General features: G+C 38.0%; 5 protein-coding genes across 7 annotated transcripts; 3 read left to right on the forward strand and 2 right to left on the reverse strand.

Moving 5' to 3' along the window:
- Positions 1-1,561: 1,561 nt before the first annotated feature.
- LOC137734093 (protein MET1, chloroplastic-like) lies at positions 1,562-3,690 on the forward strand. Its single transcript, XM_068473369.1, has 6 exons — positions 1,562-1,780; positions 2,016-2,237; positions 2,504-2,670; positions 2,783-2,867; positions 3,130-3,198; positions 3,286-3,690. Exons 1-6 carry the CDS (start codon positions 1,655-1,657, stop codon positions 3,454-3,456), a joined length of 840 nt encoding a protein of 279 aa, XP_068329470.1. The 5' UTR covers positions 1,562-1,654; the 3' UTR covers positions 3,457-3,690.
- A 1,019-nt stretch (positions 3,691-4,709) lies between these two features.
- LOC137734796 (protein VASCULATURE COMPLEXITY AND CONNECTIVITY-like) lies at positions 4,710-7,120 on the forward strand. Its single transcript, XM_068474080.1, has 3 exons — positions 4,710-4,932; positions 6,125-6,327; positions 6,582-7,120. The coding sequence occupies exons 1-3, from the start codon at positions 4,837-4,839 to the stop codon at positions 6,919-6,921; spliced, it is 639 nt and encodes a 212-aa protein (XP_068330181.1). The 5' UTR covers positions 4,710-4,836; the 3' UTR covers positions 6,922-7,120.
- A 377-nt stretch (positions 7,121-7,497) lies between these two features.
- On the forward strand, positions 7,498-10,382 carry LOC137733998 (cell division cycle 20.2, cofactor of APC complex-like). Its single transcript, XM_068473226.1, has 5 exons — positions 7,498-8,189; positions 8,465-8,734; positions 8,851-9,120; positions 9,215-9,796; positions 9,895-10,382. The coding sequence occupies exons 1-5, from the start codon at positions 8,091-8,093 to the stop codon at positions 10,033-10,035; spliced, it is 1,362 nt and encodes a 453-aa protein (XP_068329327.1). The 5' UTR covers positions 7,498-8,090; the 3' UTR covers positions 10,036-10,382.
- Positions 10,383-10,496: 114 nt separating this feature from the next.
- On the reverse strand, positions 10,497-11,981 carry LOC137734000 (gluconokinase). The gene is made up of 4 exons (XM_068473228.1): positions 11,743-11,981; positions 11,560-11,602; positions 11,122-11,201; positions 10,497-11,041 (listed from the first exon to the last, which is right to left on the reverse strand). The coding sequence occupies exons 1-4, from the start codon at positions 11,762-11,764 to the stop codon at positions 10,635-10,637; spliced, it is 552 nt and encodes a 183-aa protein (XP_068329329.1). The 5' UTR covers positions 11,765-11,981; the 3' UTR covers positions 10,497-10,634.
- Positions 11,982-13,025: 1,044 nt separating this feature from the next.
- On the reverse strand, positions 13,026-18,523 carry LOC137735574 (phospholipid scramblase family protein C343.06c-like). 3 transcript variants are annotated; one of them, XM_068475005.1, is made up of 11 exons: positions 18,407-18,523; positions 17,281-17,931; positions 16,845-16,931; positions 16,204-16,391; positions 15,928-15,976; positions 15,756-15,812; positions 15,582-15,643; positions 15,337-15,457; positions 14,715-14,792; positions 14,513-14,619; positions 13,026-13,258 (listed from the first exon to the last, which is right to left on the reverse strand). In XM_068475005.1, exons 5-11 carry the CDS (start codon positions 15,934-15,936, stop codon positions 13,228-13,230), a joined length of 465 nt encoding a protein of 154 aa, XP_068331106.1. In that variant the 5' UTR covers positions 15,937-15,976; positions 16,204-16,391; positions 16,845-16,931; positions 17,281-17,931; positions 18,407-18,523; the 3' UTR covers positions 13,026-13,227. The 3 variants fall into 3 exon arrangements, 2 of the variants coding, with proteins under 2 accessions (XP_068331106.1, XP_068331105.1); XM_068475004.1 differs by having other exon boundaries at positions 15,911-15,976; XR_011068665.1 differs by lacking the exons at positions 13,026-13,258; positions 14,513-14,619; positions 14,715-14,792; ... (1 more) ...; positions 15,582-15,643; positions 15,756-15,812 and having other exon boundaries at positions 15,958-15,976.
- Positions 18,524-18,578: the final 55 nt, after the last annotated feature.

An 18,578-nucleotide genomic window follows, 5' to 3' on the forward strand; every position in this document is an offset into this window, starting at 1 on the left:
AAGAGACTCACAAAGACATTTTAATTTCTCCTAACCCCATTGATGCTAAATGTATGAGTGCATATATTTGTACCACGTTTTGTGTATTTAGAACTCACCTTTAACAGACACGTAATTAACAAAGTGATTTGTATTATTGAGGTTCATAAGACATGGAGGTTTACATGTACACATGGTTAAATGAATTGTCGTTTGTACTAGCTGGTAATATCCATGTTCACGTAAATAATTAGACTCATAATCATGTATTTATGTAAACGATTTTATATAACTGTAATCATTAAGTTTAGTGCAATTACCTATATCCGCAAATATTTTGTCAATTCTTATTTAAGCTCCAAAGTCCAGTGGTCGCTATTGACTGCTAGTTGATTAACTATGGCTAACAACTCTACCAACAACCTCTCCACTTGAGTGAAATAGAATCTTTTTGTTCATGTATTTCTAGATCTCAAGTTTAATAATCACTTAATTATTAGAAAAACAAAAGGAATGCTAATTAACAATTGAAAGTCCTTTTTATGCTTAGATGGAACTCGAATATTCCCCAGTATATTAGGCAAGCATGGCATTATACCAAAACCCACATGTTTAGGCATTCATCATCAAGTCTTGAGTCTCTTACAAGTTTATAAAGAACTACTTAAAATATTATGTTTGCATGAATCTCGAGCTCAAAAATAAGCATATCTTTCACTTTTCTAACAAGTGTGCGTGCCAAAAAAAAAAAAAAAACTAAGAAGCAAAGATTTTATAGTTCCCACAAATGTGACCAATTGGTAAGTGAAATTACCCAGAAAATGATCCATTCTTTTGTTACTAGTACCGTACAACCACGTAATCACGAGTGTCGAACGCTAGAATTTATTGGGTGCCAAAACAAACAAACATATGGAGTAAAAAGAGCGTTACTTAATTATGCATTGCTGACCAAAAGTACAGGAATTAAGACATTATTGGGAAGAACATCGCGAGGGGACACATGTGGGAGCCAAGGCATGCTAAAGGGCGGGGTCGAATGTGCGCATTGCACAATGAATCAGTGACAGTTCATTTTCGTGACAAAATCAATATCCAATAGTTATCAACCCCTTTCAGTCGTCAATTGGAAAATTAATTGCAGCAAGCGATCCCTCATGTCGCGGGTTTGGTTTGCGGAACACACGTATACAAGGACGAAGGCGTGCAAGTTGTAATTTAGATTGGCATGTCATGGGGTTACCTTGAAAAATAACTTATATTAAACAAATATGATAAGGAGACAATATCACAAAACAATGATGCGGCACCATATGAGAAAGTTCAAACACAAAATGTTGTGATATAAATTAGAAATGTCACAGTAACATCTAGTGTAATTGAGTCCTTCTTGTTTACCTTGGGCTTGTAAGGATGGCCCGAGTACGTGGTTGACCAGGCTTGGTTAGCATTCGACCCAGCAATTTTTATAAGATGTAATTATTTTTGGAAGAAAGTTGGTGCTTGTAATTTGTGGCTGGCCAGTGGCCACTAAAATCAATCGTGGCCAATCGAAATTTATCTGGTCCTGCAATCCTGTGCACAGCAGCTTCATTCATCTAGACATCAAACTAGAAGAGTGTGTGCCTGACTCGCTCTAGCTTCTCTGTCTGGTCACAATTTAGCGCTACCAAACATGTCACAGGCGGTGCTTGCAGCTGCTTCCTCCTCCTCCTCTTGCTTCCCCACCTTCAACAGGCACCACTCGACAAGAACTCCACAGGTCACTACTCCAAAACAATTGCCACCAATTCAATGCCAGGTAGGTACCAATTCTAATGCTCAAAGCCTCAAACCACAAGAATATCTATCGCAACGGGTATGTCATTGTGGCAGTATTCCAAAGTAGTGATCATATCAGCTATCGGTGTGTGATTGGTTTGTGACATTGCCACAGTGTCACACCGTTTGGATATGTTTTGATTCCGAATCATGCTGTTCAAGAAATCTAACCTTATGACTCTACATTTGTTTTGTTCTATATTCTATATATCTAGAAGTCTAGCTTCCAAGGATTGTCACTTGGAGAAGCCAAACGGGGAGTGCTATATTCTCTGGTAGCAGATTTGAATAATGGGAGTGGTTTAGGCAACAACGTAAGAAGAGGGCTTAGGGTTACAGCAAGAACTGCTGGGGCAGCCAAGTCGATCGAGGCTGAGGTGGACAAGCCTTTAGGCCTCACTTTGGGGCAAAAGCCTGGAGGTCCTGTTACCATTACTGTCAGTTTCTCTTATTATCTTTCCTTTTCTATCTCCAATTGCAATATAATTTTGTACAAATTTCCATTTATACGGCTATACGAACATGGAGCTGTTAGTCGTACTCCAAAATAGTCACATGCACCCCTCAGTTGTGATAGGATTAAAAAGGGATGATATATTGCAGGATGACTATTTTGGAGTGCTAACGCATAATTTCCATACGAAGATGGTCAATTACAATTGGGAGTTTAATCTTGTAATATATGTATTGATAATATGTCTAGGCTGTGGATGGAGGTGGGAATGCAGCAAAGGCAGGGCTCAAGGCAGGGGACCAGGTGATCTACACCAGCAGCTTCTTTGGTGATGAATTATGGCCAGCAGATAAACTAGGGTTTACAAAAACTGCCATCAATGCCAAGCCAGACTCTGTTTACTTTGTTGTTAGCAGGTTGTTTATCTATTTCTTAATTTTATGTTAAGAGTATAAATTGGTTTTATTGAATTAATAACACTGTTTTAGGTCGGAAAAATGAAGTTAATTGTGGTAATTTTTAATGTAGAGGTGGTGCTGCTGTCGACGTTAAACGCCTACCAAAGCGTCCGGCTCCACCTCGTTTTGGACGGAAACTAACCGAGGCTCAAAAGGCAAGCATCACTTTATTAACATAACCCGCGGAATGATACTATTACTGGTGCTACTTAGATTCATTAGCTAGTGGTATTTCTCTTTACTGGTAAATGAGAGGTTTTAAGTTCGATTCTCATCAAAAGCGAATTTGAATCACATTATTGCTAGCCTATTGAACCACATTATTGCTAGCCTATTGTGTTTTATTTGTCATAAGCTTCTACATTCCGCGCCCTATGAATTATACTATTGATTGGGTGCACCATGAACAATTTTCAGGCCAGAGCTACCCACATATGTCTTGACTGTGGATTCATATACACATTACAGAAGCCTTTTGATGAGCAGGTAATTTAATTAGCTCCGTTTTCACCAATTACCAATTAGATTAGACAAGTTTGTGTACGTGATTTTGATGCATTCATGCAATTGCAGCCGGATTCGTACACATGCCCTCAATGTCTAGCACCAAAGAAGCGGTTTGCACAATACGATGTCAACACCGGGAAAGCCATTGGCGGCGGTTTGCCTCCGATCGGCGTCATCATTGGCCTAGCGGTTGGTCTTGCCGGCGTCGGAGCTTTGCTTGTATATGGTCTTCAATGAGCACACAGCTAAATACTTGCATTTTATTAAATTATACTAATACCCTCGATCATGTATCAGTTGTTGCAACAGGCCTATATATATTCTAGAAAATGTAAAAACACCATGGAGTTTTTGAGATTTAAATTATCAATTCAAGAAGGGTAGCGTCTTTCTTTCTTAAGAGGGTAAGGTTGGTATCTATTTGAATGAAATTACAGATTTGAATGCAACATAACATATTTGGAATCTTAATAATAGCTTCTTGTAAATATAAACGCACAAAACTAACTAATCACGAGCCAAAAACAATCCTATGAGTCGGGTAGGCTCCAATTTATACTACTTAATTTTTGGTTTGGCTTGTAAATACAAAAACAAGCAATTAATACTTTGTTTTAAAGACGTTTTTGGTTGGGCCTAATTGGTCCAATTCAGTTTGATTCATGTTTATAATTGGTTTGGTTCGATTTAGCTCAATAAGTTTCTTTTTCGTAAAATTTGGGAAAGAAAACAAACGAGAAGTTTGATACATACTTATAATTGGTTTGGTTCGATTTAACTCCATAAGTTTTGTTTTTGTAAAATTTGGAAAAGAAAACAAACGAGAAGAAAAGACAAAAATAAATAATAGATGGAATTATAAGAGTCGGCTCTACAATTTGAGTAGGATGTCCAATGAAAAAGACCAGTGTAGAAGACAAATAAAAAATTATATTGGCCCATCAGTTTGGTTTTAAAAGTCGAAAAATCGAAAACCGAACGTATCATGGCCAAATGTACTTTCCCGGTTCGGCTTAACGGTTTGAACGTCACCCCTAATTAAATGTATTTTTGCAATTTTGTTTTCTCCAGTTGAGCTTTTTCTTGGGCTGACATTTCATGTTGGGCCTGTTTTTTGGTGTTTAAATAATCTTGTAAATTGTAATCAACGAAAGCCACAATAACTTCTTTTTCTTCCTGATGTGTTTTTATTTTATTTTTTAATATAACGATATATTTTATATTATGTGAAATGAAAAGTTCGGTTAAGTCGTATAATGAATAATTTATGTTAATTTTTTTGTTCTTGACACTGTTTTATTAGTACAACGATATATTTTAAAGAAGAGTCCGATTAAGTTATATAATAAACTACTTAATTTGATATCGAATTCGTTGTCTACAAAATTTAAATTTAAAATATTTTATTTACAAGTGAAAAAGAATGTACTGGATGTTTTTTTTTTTTTTTTGTTTTTGTTTTTAAGCTTGTCCTGTTCGTTGTATAGGCACGCAGTCAACTGTACGTCTTTTCTTCTTCACACTTCAGACAAGTTATCAAAATCTACGCCCAACAGCAAGAAACAGAAAAAAGAGTGTTAGTGGGGAGATTCTTTTGGCTGATCCCAGAAGCCAGAGATGGAGAGAAAAGTACTTCTGGTTTGCTGCGTGGTGGGACTACTGGGGCTGCTATCTGCCGCCACAGGTTTCGGCGCCGAGGGCACGAGAATCAAGGTAAAAGCTAAAGGGCTCATCTGGGTTTTGCTTAGATCTTCTTTTCTTCACTTGGGTTCGTCTAAATCTGCTTCCTTTCTGCTTGATTATACTCTAACCCTTTGTTCGGTTGCTGGGAAAAATTGGGAAATTAAGAAAAGTAGAAGAGGGATTCATGTTATTACTAACTAATCTGTTTTGTTCATCCTTGAAGGGTGCAAATTCCAAAGCTTGAAGCTTTAATTTCTTATCTGCTTCAACGAACGGAGAGTTGTTTGAGGATTGCAGTTAATTTTCTCTTTTGCTATTGTTTTTCTTGTTTCCACTGCATCTGTTCGAATTTCCTGTTCGAAATCCAAGGCATTTTTTAACCTCAGACGGGCTAGACCCGGCCCTTTTTTTTTTTTTTTTTAGTACATCAATATTTTTACACTAAAGGAGGAGGGAGTTTGGCTACCATGTAGCCTAATTAGGTATCTATCCGTCGTCCACAAAATTTGAACCTAAGACACCTATCTCACTTCCAAGTGAAGAGGAATAGACGTACTGAGTGGCTAACCCAGCCCTTCTATTAAGAAAATGGCTGTTTGTTTAGCTGACTTCTACATTTCCCCTTTTCGGTAAGACTTGAAACTAATATCGTATGTAGTGTTGACTTCCGATGCCTTTACCTTAACTTCCAAATTTCAATTATTTATTTGACTTCAATGCTTCAGCTTTCGGGCTTCCAAAATGACTCTGCGGAAACTCACTAGTGTAGGTTGCCAATGAAGATTTGCCCATTTTTCGGTAAATGAAAACGCAGTTTGGAATTGTGTTATTTCTTTACAAATGCATTAAAAATCTCAAATCTGGAGCAAGAACAGTCATCTTTTAGGCTCTATCATTTCCTTTAATCATTCTTTTGAACTCTAATGTCAAAAGAGTTGTGTTCATGTGAGAATCTGAGATGGAGATTAATGGAGAGACTGAGAGATTTACGCCTTGCCTCTCCATTCGGCAGTTATTGTCGATGGACTCAAACTGTTTAGAATATGCTCGCAAGTTGTCAGTTTTCAGTATGGAGTGATTGTTTAGAACCTTTAAGCAAGTGCCTCTTCATGCTAAGTTTATTTTATGTTCTTCTCCGGCTTTTTCCAGTTTTGTTGGCATTCAGTTTGCATAGTGGAGTCGATGCTGAAAATGTTCTGTTACTTCATTTTCTAACGTGCAGGGGTCTCAGGTTCGGTTTGTCTCAACTCTTCAATGTGAATACCCTCGGAGTCCAGCTCTTGGACTTGGTGTAACTGCTGCAATGGCTCTTATGTTAGCTCAAATCATTATAAATGTATTTTCTGGGTGCATTTGTTGCAAAAGGAGCCCTCAGCCTTCCAACTCTAACTGGACGGTAGCACTGTTCTGCTTTGTTCTTTCCTGGTAATTCTCAACCACAACTTGTTGTATCATTCATGAGGAAAATGACTAAGGCTGCTAATCCAAAAGCATGACTGGTTAATTCATCGTTTTGTTATCTTGTCAGTTTCTTACTATTCTTGTTGCTGCTGTTGTTTTTCTGGTTAAAAAGCACATGCGCATTTTTTTCTACAAGAAAAAGGCAACTTACCTATCTGTTTCAACTGGATTAACAATGAATGTGTTTTCCGTTTACTCCACTCTCCACGCTGGTGCAGGTTCACATTTGTTATAGCGTTTCTTCTGCTGCTCACTGGTGCCGCACTCAATGACCGACATGGTGTAGAAAGCATGTACTTTGGCAACTACTACTGTTACGTTGTGAAACCCGGAGTGTTTGCCGGAGGTGCCCTTCTGTCAATTGCAAGTGTGGCACTCGGAATTGTCTACTATGTCACCTTAAATTCAGCAAAGAACAGTGATCCTTCATGGGCTGGTTCCACTCCTAATCAAGGGGCAATAGCTATGGGGCAACCCCAGATGCCACCGCAGAGTACTACTACCCAAGAACCAGTATTCGTCCATGAAGACACGTACATGAGGCGGCAGTTCACATGATCTGGGGCTTACATCGGTTAGACTTTATGGTATGAGCCTCTGATCAGTCTCTGAAGATGTAATAGTTGGAATTCTAAGAAGGGGGTTTAATTTTGTGCATAACGTACTGTCCAAGAAACCGAATGTGTTTGAATACCAGCTGGATGGATTATTTAAGATTTACGAATTTTACATGGATGGACTGAGTTTTGATTCATAAGCCTGGTTTTGCTATTGATTTTGGCAGAAATGGACCAAATGAGGTACTTTGATTCACGTGCTTTCTTTCTTTACAAAATAATACTTAAATAAAACTAGAAATAATGAATACAATTATTAATACAATATTGGAGCATACTAATGCAGAAAGCATATAACAATATATGATTCAAAACGTGTGAAATCATTAAAAAAAAAAAAACTATAAAATTGAAAAGAAATGTTATGTGAGTCTTCTTGGCCTTCGAAAGGGTAGACTATCATAGCAAAACGATCGGTTAATCTTTTTTTACTAAAAAATAGATAAAATTAAAAAGAATTGTGAAGCTATAAATTAAAAAATAAATAAAAATTACTATTATTGATACCTCAAAAAAATTATCGTGTATCTCCCATTTAAATTTCTTGAAAAATGTCAGATCCTTCACTTTCATAAAAAGAAAATAATAATGCTCGATCTTGCAATATTATGGTGAATGAGACACAATTGAATAATTGATATCCTTAATAATTATGATTAGGGATTTTTCATTAAAAAAAATTAAAATAACTAGATAGGGAACTCAAACGGTGTGCTGTATCTGACCAAACGCACGGGTATTTCCGTCACACAAGTTTTCAACGGCTCTCTAGACACATAGCCGTTGCAAGCTTCCCATCAACCCTAGCTCATCTGCCATCCCCTTCATCTCATCGCTATATAAACCCACTAATTCAACCTAGCATTACTCACTTACGCTCTTTCTCTCTCTCTCTATCTCTCTCTCTCTCTGAAATCGCAATTCTTCGCAACGCTCAGAGATCTATTGCATCACGCGCCCTCCAATTTTCTTTATTTGGGATTTCTTGAATCATTCCCTTTTTTGCAGAATTGATTTTGTGAATTAACTAATATTTTTTGCAGGATTTTTAAATTTTCCTCTTTTATTTTTCGCATATATATACACATTTTGTGTGGGTATTTTTACATAATGGATGCAGGATCAATGGGTTCTTCACCCAGCTTGAAGTCGCAGTCTAGGTGCCCTCTTCAAGAACAGTTTCTTCAGCGAAGGAATTCTCGGGAAAACGTGAGTTTTTAATTTTATACCGAATAGATTTTTCTTCACGGTTCAATTGATTTGATTTCGGAAATTTGGGATTCTGTTCTTTATTAGGGTTCAATCAATTTGATTTCAGAAATTAGGGATCTTACTTTGATTTGGATATTTGTTATTGGTTGGTATATATGTTTGGGCTTGGGGTTCATCTAGATTTGGGATCTGATATCTAATTGATTTCTGTAATTAGGGTTCTTTAATTGACCGATGTTCTGATATGCATCTTTTGTAATTTACCTTACCAGTTGGACAGGTTCATACCAAACAGGTCAGCAATGGATTTTGATTTCGCTAACATGATGCTAACGGAAGGTAGGAAAGGTAAGGAAAACCCAGCTGTCTCTTCCCCATCCAGAGAGGCCTATCGGAAGCAGTTGGCAGAGGCAATGAACATGAACCGGACTAGAATCCTTGCATTCAAGAACAAGCCACCTGCCCCTGTTGAGATGTTCCCGCGCGAGTTCTCTTCTCTGCAACAGGATAAACCTGCAAAGCCCCGAAGACACATTCCTCAAGTGCGTATATGTTTTTTATTCTGATCTCTTGAACATATTTGCTTAAACTTTATTGGTTACTCTGAAAATTTGTTGTGGTGTTTAACTGACTACTAATGATTTGATGCAATATTCAGACCTCAGAGAAGACATTGGATGCTCCGGACCTTGTGGATGATTACTACCTCAATTTGTTGGATTGGGGGAGCTGCAATGTCCTCGCCATAGCTCTTGCAAACACAGTTTATTTGTGGGATGCTACCAATGGTTCTACTTCGGAACTGGTCACATTTGAGGATGAAGTTGGATCTGTGACCAGCGTCAGTTGGGCTCCTGATGGGCGCCACATTGCTATTGGACTGGACAATTCTGAAGTACAGTTATGGGATTCGACTGCCAACAAGCAGGTTGGTTGGTTTGGTTGTCATTTTCCTCTTCTGTTTTATGTTACATTGTGGCCAATTTTACCAACATTTCTTGTGACGTTGTTTCCTTCTGTAGCTGAGAACTTTGAGAGGTTGCCACCGATCACGAGTAGGCTCTTTGGCATGGAACAACCACATTCTTACAACTGGAGGGATGGACAGTTGCATTGTGAACAATGATGTAAGAATTAGATCACACATTGTTGAGACATACAGAGGACATGAGCAAGAGGTTTGTGGACTGAAGTGGTCGGCCTCAGGCCAGCAATTGGCTAGCGGAGGAAACGACAACCTTCTCCATATATGGGACAGATCAGTGGCATCTTCAAATTCACCAACTCAGTGGCTTCACAGACTGGAAGATCATACAGCTGCAGTGAAAGCCCTAGCTTGGTGTCCTTTCCAGGGCAATTTATTGGCTTCTGGTGGAGGCGGGGGTGACCGGTGCATAAAGTTTTGGAACACTCACACAGGTGCATGCTTGAACTCGGTCGACACTGGATCTCAGGTCTGTTCTTTGCTGTGGAACAAGAATGAAAGGGAATTGCTTAGCTCACATGGGTTTACTCAGAATCAGCTCACTCTTTGGAAATACCCGTCGATGGCTAAAATTGCCGAGCTCACTGGCCATACTTCTAGAGTTCTTTATATGGCTCAGGTAATTAATCTGACAACTTTATAATGGAATTGAGTACATAAGCTATGCTCCCTTACAGACATAAAACTAAATTCTTTCGTGTTGTGAATTATCTGCAGAGCCCCGATGGTTGCACAGTTGCATCAGCAGCTGGTGATGAAACACTCAGGTTTTGGAACGTTTTTGGGGTCCCTGAGGTGGCTAAACCAGCTCCCAAAGCTAACCCTGAGCCCTTTGCTCATTTGAACCGCATTCGCTGATCAAGAACAAGAGAAGGGGTTTACGGTTCCTTCGAATCATATTTGCACATTTACATCAGATGGAGCTGCAGTATTCTTTCTTTGAGAATCATACCGCTGATCAAGATTCAAGAACATAAGAAATTATATCCTTACTTCGGAGCAGCGCAAGTTAGTGTTCTTCATCAATAGTCTCAGATTGCAGCACAGGGCAATCTCAGTCCACATTCTTTGTACAACTCCCCTGTATAAAAAGGGTGATAGAAAATAGGAAATCCTTGTAATTAATTTTAGTAATGGATTTTCTGTCTCCCTTTCCTGTGGACGTAGGCACATTGCCGAACCACGTAACTTTTGTGTGTTTGTGCTCTCTCTCTCCCTCTCTTTAAGTTGGATACTTCTGCTACGTACGTTTCATTTGTACAGGTTTTTTTCCCAGCACTTATGATACTTTTTCCTGTCCATGGTTAAACCAGAAAAAGAGACGGGAACAGGAATGCATCTTAAATTGACGAAATACTCGGATTACACACATCTGTAGAACGCTTTCAACCGGAAGAAATCTACAGTGTCGTACTAGGTTGCTGCTAAACAGGCCTAATGATTACAATTCTGAACTCTTAAATCGAAAGCAATCTTTCAATGGTGTTTACAATTTCTTGAGGACTTAAAGTGGCATCAACTTTAAGTATTCCTTCAGAATCATCAATCTGAAGCAACCCCAACTGAGACTGCAAAAGTGCAGGTGACATGAAATGCTTCCCTTCCGCGATTCTTTTCTCTAATCTAGCAGCCAGCACCTCTGCCTGAGCATCCAACAAGACGAACTTCACCAAACTGGCGCAACTTCCCGGTTTATAATTAGGGTCGGCAGATCTTAAAATTTCTCTATATCGCTTCTGCAGAGCCGAACACCCAAGAATCACAGTTCCTCCAGCGACCAACTTGTCCCTTACGCTATTTCGAAGTGTCTCAAGCCAAGGAATCCGGTCTTCTTCTGTGAGAGGGATCCCTTTACGCATCTTTTCTGATTACAGGAAGATAAAAGATCGATTAGAAACTATAAAAGTTGCCATCATCGAATATAAACTACACACCAGCACCTACCTTTGTTTGATTGAGGGTGGAAATCATCTGCATCTATAAAGCTAGAATTTATCTCTTTCGCCAGCATCTCACCTATCGTGCTGTTGAACAACATAACGGAATGCATAAGAAGCACAAACTACAACATTCGAAGATCGAATATAAGAAACTGCAACTTTCTTAAGTGATGCCGTTATATCTAAATCCAATCACACCAAGGCAATTGAGAAAGTCACTAGGATCCGGTATGTGGTTGTGCTTCTGAAGAAGGTTAGTTGTTTTTCCATATACAAGCAAATTGGGGGAGGGGTAATCGAACTCAGGACCTCGGGTGCATGTAAATGCAAGTTTGATAGGGTTCTCGAAAACAAAAGATATGATGAACTCATGAATGCTACCATGTTACATATATATTTACAGAGAAATGAAAAATAACAAAAGGTGAGATCAAAGGCTTACGATTTGCCAGCACCACTGACTCCCATGATCACAACAACCATTCCTGTACAATTCACAACCAATCAATTTCACGAGACGCTATTGGAAATTAAATCCAATTTCCAAACAAACCCAGATATCAAAATTCTCCCAACATTTACAAAAGAAATATAAATTTTAAATTCAGGCAAAGCAAAGCAATACCTCCGCCAAGATCTGAAGCCATGTTCGTCGCGCTTACCGATCAAATGAATCTACAAAGAATGCTGCTTTTCTTCTTCAAACTTCATGAATCATATGTTGGTTGGTGAATTTACACGCGACGGCTCGCCTCCCCTCCTTTCTCACCTTTTGCTTTGTCTTTCTCCTCCAAAGTCAACGTAATATCTTGACGCAGGTTAATGGTGACGGCTCAAATATGAAGACCGGAGGGGAGAGATTTTTCAATATAACCGGTACATCGGATTAAAACACGTAGTATATTATTTGTGTTTTCGTCACAATTAAAAATTGCTCTGAAGAGAAAGGGAATTTGGAGGGAAGAATCCTACTCCCAATGCTATTGCTTTGTTGCCAGCTATAGAAATGTTTGGTAACGAGCATAAAGGCTGACAATTTGACATTCAATGGTAACCACACGTTTGGTTTGATTAGCAGGAAGGGAAATGATAAGAAAATTCTCATAAAAGTGGGACTGGTAGATTTTTTGTCATTTTATGTTTTTGTATTTGATTTTTTATAATATTAGCACGATAATTCACGTTAAGATATTAGATGGTAGAGAATTCTTAGAAACTTCTATTTTGAGAGTCTCGTTAGCATTTATCTTGCGGGATTCCGGAGGCCGAATAGTAAACACAGTAGACGCCTCCTGATTGAATGATTGTGAAAGGTGCAACAGATTGCTTATAGCCATCAGCCAATTGGATTTTACACTTGTCCTCAATAAATTATTTTCAAATTTGTCCTTTTTTTTTTGTTATTTCTAATTGTACAGAAGTATAAGTCAATTCGAACTTGGTTGCTAGAGAGCGGACATTCTCCCCAAACTTGATACGTGTTTAAGGTTGGATGCAAGTCGAAATATTGCCAATGTTGTTGAGATATTGCTAGTTGGTATTATGCAAATCCCAAATTCCAGTTTGAGTTAACGGGACAATCAAGCCACGTTTGTACGAGTTAAGGACATGATGTCGGAATTTGAAGTTAATAAGAAGTTTCTAATCGAGGATTAGATAAATGATCCACTTTGAACACCAAGATATGCCAATTTACAATTCTTCCTCATTCATCATCACAGACAGGCACTTCGCGACTTTAAGTACAATAATGTGTTCATAAATAAACAAGAAAAACAGCGTATCACCTGCTAGAGTACTGGTTTGGTACTTAAGTGCTTTTATAAAAAGTGGGTATAATAAAAAAGTTGAGCTCAAAAAGGTGTTTGGTAAAGACTTAAAAACAGCTTATTTTCACAGTTTCAGGTGAAAAAAAGCTGAAAACGTAAAGCAGCAAAAATGAGCTTATTCTCACAGCACAGTAGAAGCAGCTTTTTTTCAAAGCACATCAATACCAAACCAGCCGTCGCCCGTCTAAAAGCAGCCGGGAAGGCCTTGTCTTTGAGAGCCCTCGAATATTAAGAATGAAAACATACGGATTTTCATTTCGTCTGCATACAGCCAGCCACACCTATTCTCCTACTTCATAAAATGGCAATCCCCTGGAACCGAAACAAGAAAAACACGCACGCACAACACATACAAAAAACATCAGCCTGCATTTTCAACTCTCGTTCAATAGGCAACGAGGATAGAGATGGCATTCTAAGTACTGAAACAATCTCCAACACTCCAAGACTCCAAGACATACATTGTATAAAGAATAAACGAACATAATATTTCGGGAAATTTGGAAAATCGTTGAAATTTAGGTCCCATTTAGAATTTTAGCCAACTCTTTTGATTTATGATAACCTTACCCTAAACCACATCTCCCTTCCCCTCTTCAAGCACGCTTATACCGCCAAGTTTTTTCAGTTTTAATTTGTTTCCCCTCGCGTCTCATCAGCTGCATCTTTCCTTCTCATCTTCCCTACTGTCGTAATACTAAGTATTACCATCCACACTCGCCATGAAAGTTAATTTTTAAGAAACTCATTCATAGTACAAGATTATTTTAAGGTATATTGATTGTTTCTGTAGAGTAACATTTCAATTTAATTGTCATCTGCAAATGACACATTGTTTCTTCTTTACATGTTTTCGTATATTTACTGTTTTACAAAGCTTGCATATTTATCGATCAATCAATGATCGACTTAGAAATATCTAAAGGTTTATACAGATGCTACTGCAAGTTAATTGGGTACCATGTGTTCCCGTTGTTTTAGTTTTTTTAGTATGAAAGCCATGTTGATTGTTAATTCGTTCTCTCTTTCAATAAAATCATAAAGTCTGTTCCTTCTATAGCTGAAGAGGTATACATACGCGCTGGAAGGATTGGAAGAGTTCAGAGGAGTTTGTTGGGAAATATGGTACCAGTTATGGCGGTAGTTTGCGTAAGTAGATCAAGAAAATGGAAGTTGGTCGGCACTGAAGAGAATAAAGAGGGGGTGGGGAAGGGGAAATGACAGAAAAGGAAATAAGTTTCTAATAATTAAGGTATCTGAGTACTTTCATGCCAACTTTCGGTTACAATTATCATAAGCCAAAACGGAAGGCCAAAATTATAGACAAAGCCAAATTTTGGCTATTTTTCCAAATTTCCCATAGATTTCAATGATGGGACTATGAAAACAATGGAAGATGACAGAAGTTGGAGTGCCTGAGTCTATAGATCGGAACTTTCTAAATTTGTATGGCACACACCAGTGATTCGTACCAAGTCAGGATGTACTGATACACGCAAAGGTCTGAGCTAACAATGAACATTCTAGCCATGATTTCTTAAGAAAGTCATTTGGATTTTGGCTTACCATCCACCGTGTCTTGAGAAATAGTCGTTGTCCAACGATACAGCAAGGGCAACAGTTACAGCTCTCTCTAACAGAGTCAGTGGTCGAATGACTTCCAACTCGTTAATCTGCCATAAAATAATTAATGAGAAAAAGTAGCAAGAATATTAAATGGAATAAATCAAATCAAACAGAACATCGTTTTTCTGATTGGGTACTCTACCAATCTAGCAGAACCAGTAATGGAGCTGGCATCAGAACTCCCAAACCGAATCACATATTGCCCCGCATCAGTGAAAATCTGAATGGTAAAACATTAGTTGGTAAATCTACAACATAATTTGCAAACAATGCCACATAAAATCTAATAGCTTAACTGAAAAATACAAATATAAAAGATCTTTGGTAAAAGAAGATATACATCATTAAGCTTTCTCGGTCTTCAATCCAACTAAATATCCCCAAGGGCATGTGTAGACCCTCCAATCCAGATGGCCGGCACAAACAACCGGAGGAGGCCCATAGGGTGTACACATCCGTGCGGGATCAAATATGATACCTTATGCTTTGAGGTTTAAGGAACAAATGAAAAGGAAAATTTGACAAAAAAAATCCAAATATGCACATAAAGACTGAACCAAAATTAAAAGATTCATAATTTGATAAGATCAAGTTTACCATTAATAATCACTAGATATCTAGGTCCCTATATGCATCTTCCAAAACATAAAATACTTTCTTCATAAGATATTAATGTTGTATGTTTGACCGCAGTTATATACATTGATACAATGGAAAAAAAAAAAAAAAAAAAAAAAAAAAAGAAAGAAAGAAAGAAAGCAAACCTCAAAGCCGAAACCCCTCCATTCACGATCTATCTCAGCCAAAACTTTGTCGTCAATGTCCTTCAAAGTAAAAGTCCAATGCCAGAAGCCAGGATTTTCTACAACTGCAAACTGCTTATTCCTACAACAACCATGTAGCATAAGGCAACAATGTGCAGAATAGGGCACTAACCTTGACTACATGAGGTAACTCATTCTGAATCAAATAAACACTGCATTAAAATAAAGTAGCATTTGGAAATTACCCTAGGTACAAATCATACACCCTCCTCCAAAGATGCCATCGTCTGTGAACCACACCGATTTCCTAGAAAGTAACAGATATCCAACACCATCAACAATCTGAATGCTAATTCACATGCTCAACAATCTCTTTAACTGCTGTGGCGACCAACAGAAGTTATGTCAAGTTTTCCAACCTTACTGTTGATCTCTACATAAATTGAGCTGGTTATCCACCAAAAAGGCCTGCGAACCTAAATAAGACAAAATGAGAGATCAAACTGATATGTCAGTATATTCAGAATGCATTTTTCCAACTAAAAAGACAAAAATAAATGTTCTATATCCTCACCCTAAAGAGCTCATTACACATGGCATCAGTTACATGAGCAACAAAAGGGCGCCTGAGGCGAAGCAACTGCAAAATGAAAAGCAAACATCAGCACAGAAAAACCTCTATAAGATAACATAAAGCACAAGAAGCAATCAGTAGTCAAAAGGAGGTAATTTTATATTTGAATCAGCATATCAATAACAAGATTAATATTCAAAATGAAGTAACTAAATAACTATGTCATGTTCAAGCTGCACAACTGTACATGAAAGAATATCAGCCAAAAATGTAAAGATTGGGTTAGAAAGTACCTGTCTACCAATAAACTGACTCTTCTCACGAATAAAACCAACAGGCTACAAAAAGAACATTGAGTAACAGGAAATGGTCCATTAGTTTAAAACCTAAACTTCTTGTATGGGAACCAAGAGTGATGTGAACTAGAATGATTACTCACTGACTGTGGGTAGCACACATCCACTATTGCATACCGATTTTCCTGGAATTATGTCAAATACAATTAGTAACTAGAGTACCACTAGAAGCAAGAAGACGAACTGAAAAATAAAATGCCCAATAAATGTCAGATAGAGTGAAAATGATATATATATATATGTATGTATGTATGTATGTATGTATAGAGAGAGAGAGAGAGAGAGATGCTGAGACGAAGAATTCTACAAACTTTTACAACATTCAAGGTTCTCAAAAGATATGTGGAAAACACATCAGACCTATTAAATTTATAAAATATTTTCTGAACATTCAAGGCCAACAATTTGAGGGGAAGGGGGCAAACAGAAAGAAAAACCAAGAGTTTTTAATAGAAGTCAACAGTTTTAGAACCAGCAAATACGTCAAGCACCGAAGTACATAATCTTAGCCTTCTGGCCATGACAATATGTACATACAAACTAGTCCCTGGAAGAACAATAATAGGGCAAAGAATCACCTGCTCAAATCCAAGAGTAAGATTTACCCACTCTATCTCCCTAGTAATCAGCAGATTTGATCTAGCAAGAAGAGGCATCACCTGGGCCTAAAAAATAAAACGAATGGCAAGTAAGACATTTCATGTTACTCAAACTAGGCACAGCAAGGAACGACTTGGATACTAGAAAGTAGAGACTTAGAAGGATGAGCATAAGTAAAAAATTGTGGCAAACAATTATAGCATAGTTATATAAGCGAATGTCTCTAACAGCAGCAAAAATCACATTTCAGTTGCTACTCTTTAAGAGCATACATTAGTTGAAAGGTTAAACAACGATACTTACTACAAAACAATACCAGGGGAGCATGGCAAATTAGGTTATTGCATCTAAGTGGATAAACTGACAAGCTGTAATTATAAGAGCGAAAAAAGAAATAGGGAGCAAAAAATTGACCTCTTCTGGAGATTCTGGCTTCAGATATCCCGAGATGGATTGGCTTGGAGGCGGTTGCTTCATATTGGGTTCATCCTCATCAAAAGAGGCTGCTTGACTGAAAGGTGCACTTGGACACCATCCGTAGGATGAATAGTGGTATGGTGTTTGTTTACTATACTTCACAGCTTTTCCTCTCCCGTTTCTTTTAGACTGTTCCATTTTCCTATCTGCAACCCAGAGGTGTACAAAGAAGTCCCTAGCCAATTCAGGATCACCACCACTACCAGCCTTGTGTCCAAACTGACGAGACAAAGATACCAGGCTCTGCTTTGACCACACAGAATTTCCATTAAACCTTGAAATGACATTTCTTGATCCAATCAACCTCTGCTCAGAATCTTGAAAATCTTTCGCCACAGTAGCAACACAGGATCCATCCCTAGGCCATGAAGTAGCAGGTAAATTTCCTCTTTGAGACTGAAAACCACAGCGGACCTGAATGCTTTCGATGTTATCAGTAGCATTGTGACGGGATTTTCTAGTATGATAGAATGAGGATCCACATCTGGAATCTGCTGCACAAGTTTTGTAAATCTTGGTGGAAAACCTTGTCCAGTTCATCTATAATCTACTACAATTTCTTGAACAGATTGAACCCGAAGCATATATCTGCGTATGCAGATTACAGAATCACAATTATTATAAAAATAAACATAATTAACAGAAAATAAAGAATCTTTCGACGAAATTAAGCCAAAGAAAAGAAACTAAGCTAAAAATCACAATTAATTCCAACGCTTCATAATACATAATTAACAGAAACTAAAGAATTTCCATGAAATTGAGCAAAGAAAAGAAATAAGCAAAAAACCACAATTAATCCCAATGCTTAAGTGAACTTTCTGAAGCTCTATCATTATTTTCCATCGATTGTTTTCCATGAGATTACCAAAGGAAAGAAAATGAAGTGTTAATCCACTAGCGCTTTACATATAATCCTCTGTACAATAACCAACATTTAATTCAGAAAAAAGCGAAGAATCGAAGAACGCAGGTCACATTTGATCGCAATAGATTTTGATCGTCAACATGTTATCAAGAAACACAACATTCTTGTGAGCAGTATGGAGGAAGACGAACTCACCAATGCAGCTCTCTGTCTCTCTCCGATGAATTTCCAAGCTTTCCCCGCTATCTTTCTCTCTCTCTCTCTCTCTCCGATGAAGAAGTTCCAAGCTTTCCCGCTCTCTCTCTCTCTCTCTCTCTTTCTCTCTCTCCCCGATGAAGTTCCAAGCTTTCCCGCTCTCTCTCTAACT

Source organism: Pyrus communis, chromosome 5 (genome assembly GCF_963583255.1).
Source record: "Pyrus communis chromosome 5, drPyrComm1.1, whole genome shotgun sequence".
NCBI lineage: Eukaryota > Viridiplantae > Streptophyta > Magnoliopsida > Rosales > Rosaceae > Pyrus > Pyrus communis.

Excerpts from the sequence above, each read along its gene's own strand:
- LOC137734093 (XM_068473369.1), top strand. The coding sequence starts at position 1,655 with ATGTCACAGGCGGTGCTTGCAGCTGCTTCCTCCTCCTCCTCTTGCTTC. Across the intron at positions 2,671-2,782 it reads GTTTACTTTGTTGTTAGCAG|AGGTGGTGCTGCTGTCGACG; the intron begins GTTGTTTATCTA and ends TTTTTAATGTAG. Across the intron at positions 2,868-3,129 it reads AACTAACCGAGGCTCAAAAG|GCCAGAGCTACCCACATATG; the intron begins GCAAGCATCACT and ends AACAATTTTCAG.
- LOC137735574 (XM_068475004.1), bottom strand. The coding sequence starts at position 15,931 with ATGTGTAATGAGCTCTTTAGG. Across the intron at positions 15,813-15,910 it reads TGTGTAATGAGCTCTTTAGG|GTTCGCAGGCCTTTTTGGTG; the intron begins GTGAGGATATAG and ends TGTCTTATTTAG. Across the intron at positions 15,458-15,581 it reads GTGTATGATTTGTACCTAGG|GAATAAGCAGTTTGCAGTTG; the intron begins GTAATTTCCAAA and ends TGGTTGTTGTAG.
- LOC137733998 (XM_068473226.1), top strand. The coding sequence starts at position 8,091 with ATGGATGCAGGATCAATGGGTTCTTCACCCAGCTTGAAGTCGCAGTCT. Across the intron at positions 8,735-8,850 it reads CCCGAAGACACATTCCTCAA|ACCTCAGAGAAGACATTGGA; the intron begins GTGCGTATATGT and ends TGCAATATTCAG. Across the intron at positions 9,121-9,214 it reads ATTCGACTGCCAACAAGCAG|CTGAGAACTTTGAGAGGTTG; the intron begins GTTGGTTGGTTT and ends TTCCTTCTGTAG.
- LOC137734796 (XM_068474080.1), top strand. The coding sequence starts at position 4,837 with ATGGAGAGAAAAGTACTTCTGGTTTGCTGCGTGGTGGGACTACTGGGG. Across the intron at positions 4,933-6,124 it reads CCGAGGGCACGAGAATCAAG|GGGTCTCAGGTTCGGTTTGT; the intron begins GTAAAAGCTAAA and ends TCTAACGTGCAG. Across the intron at positions 6,328-6,581 it reads TTCTGCTTTGTTCTTTCCTG|GTTCACATTTGTTATAGCGT; the intron begins GTAATTCTCAAC and ends ACGCTGGTGCAG.
- LOC137734000 (XM_068473228.1), bottom strand. The coding sequence starts at position 11,764 with ATGGCTTCAGATCTTGGCGGAG. Across the intron at positions 11,603-11,742 it reads GGCTTCAGATCTTGGCGGAG|GAATGGTTGTTGTGATCATG; the intron begins GTATTGCTTTGC and ends TGAATTGTACAG. Across the intron at positions 11,202-11,559 it reads GTCAGTGGTGCTGGCAAATC|CACGATAGGTGAGATGCTGG; the intron begins GTAAGCCTTTGA and ends GTTGTTCAACAG.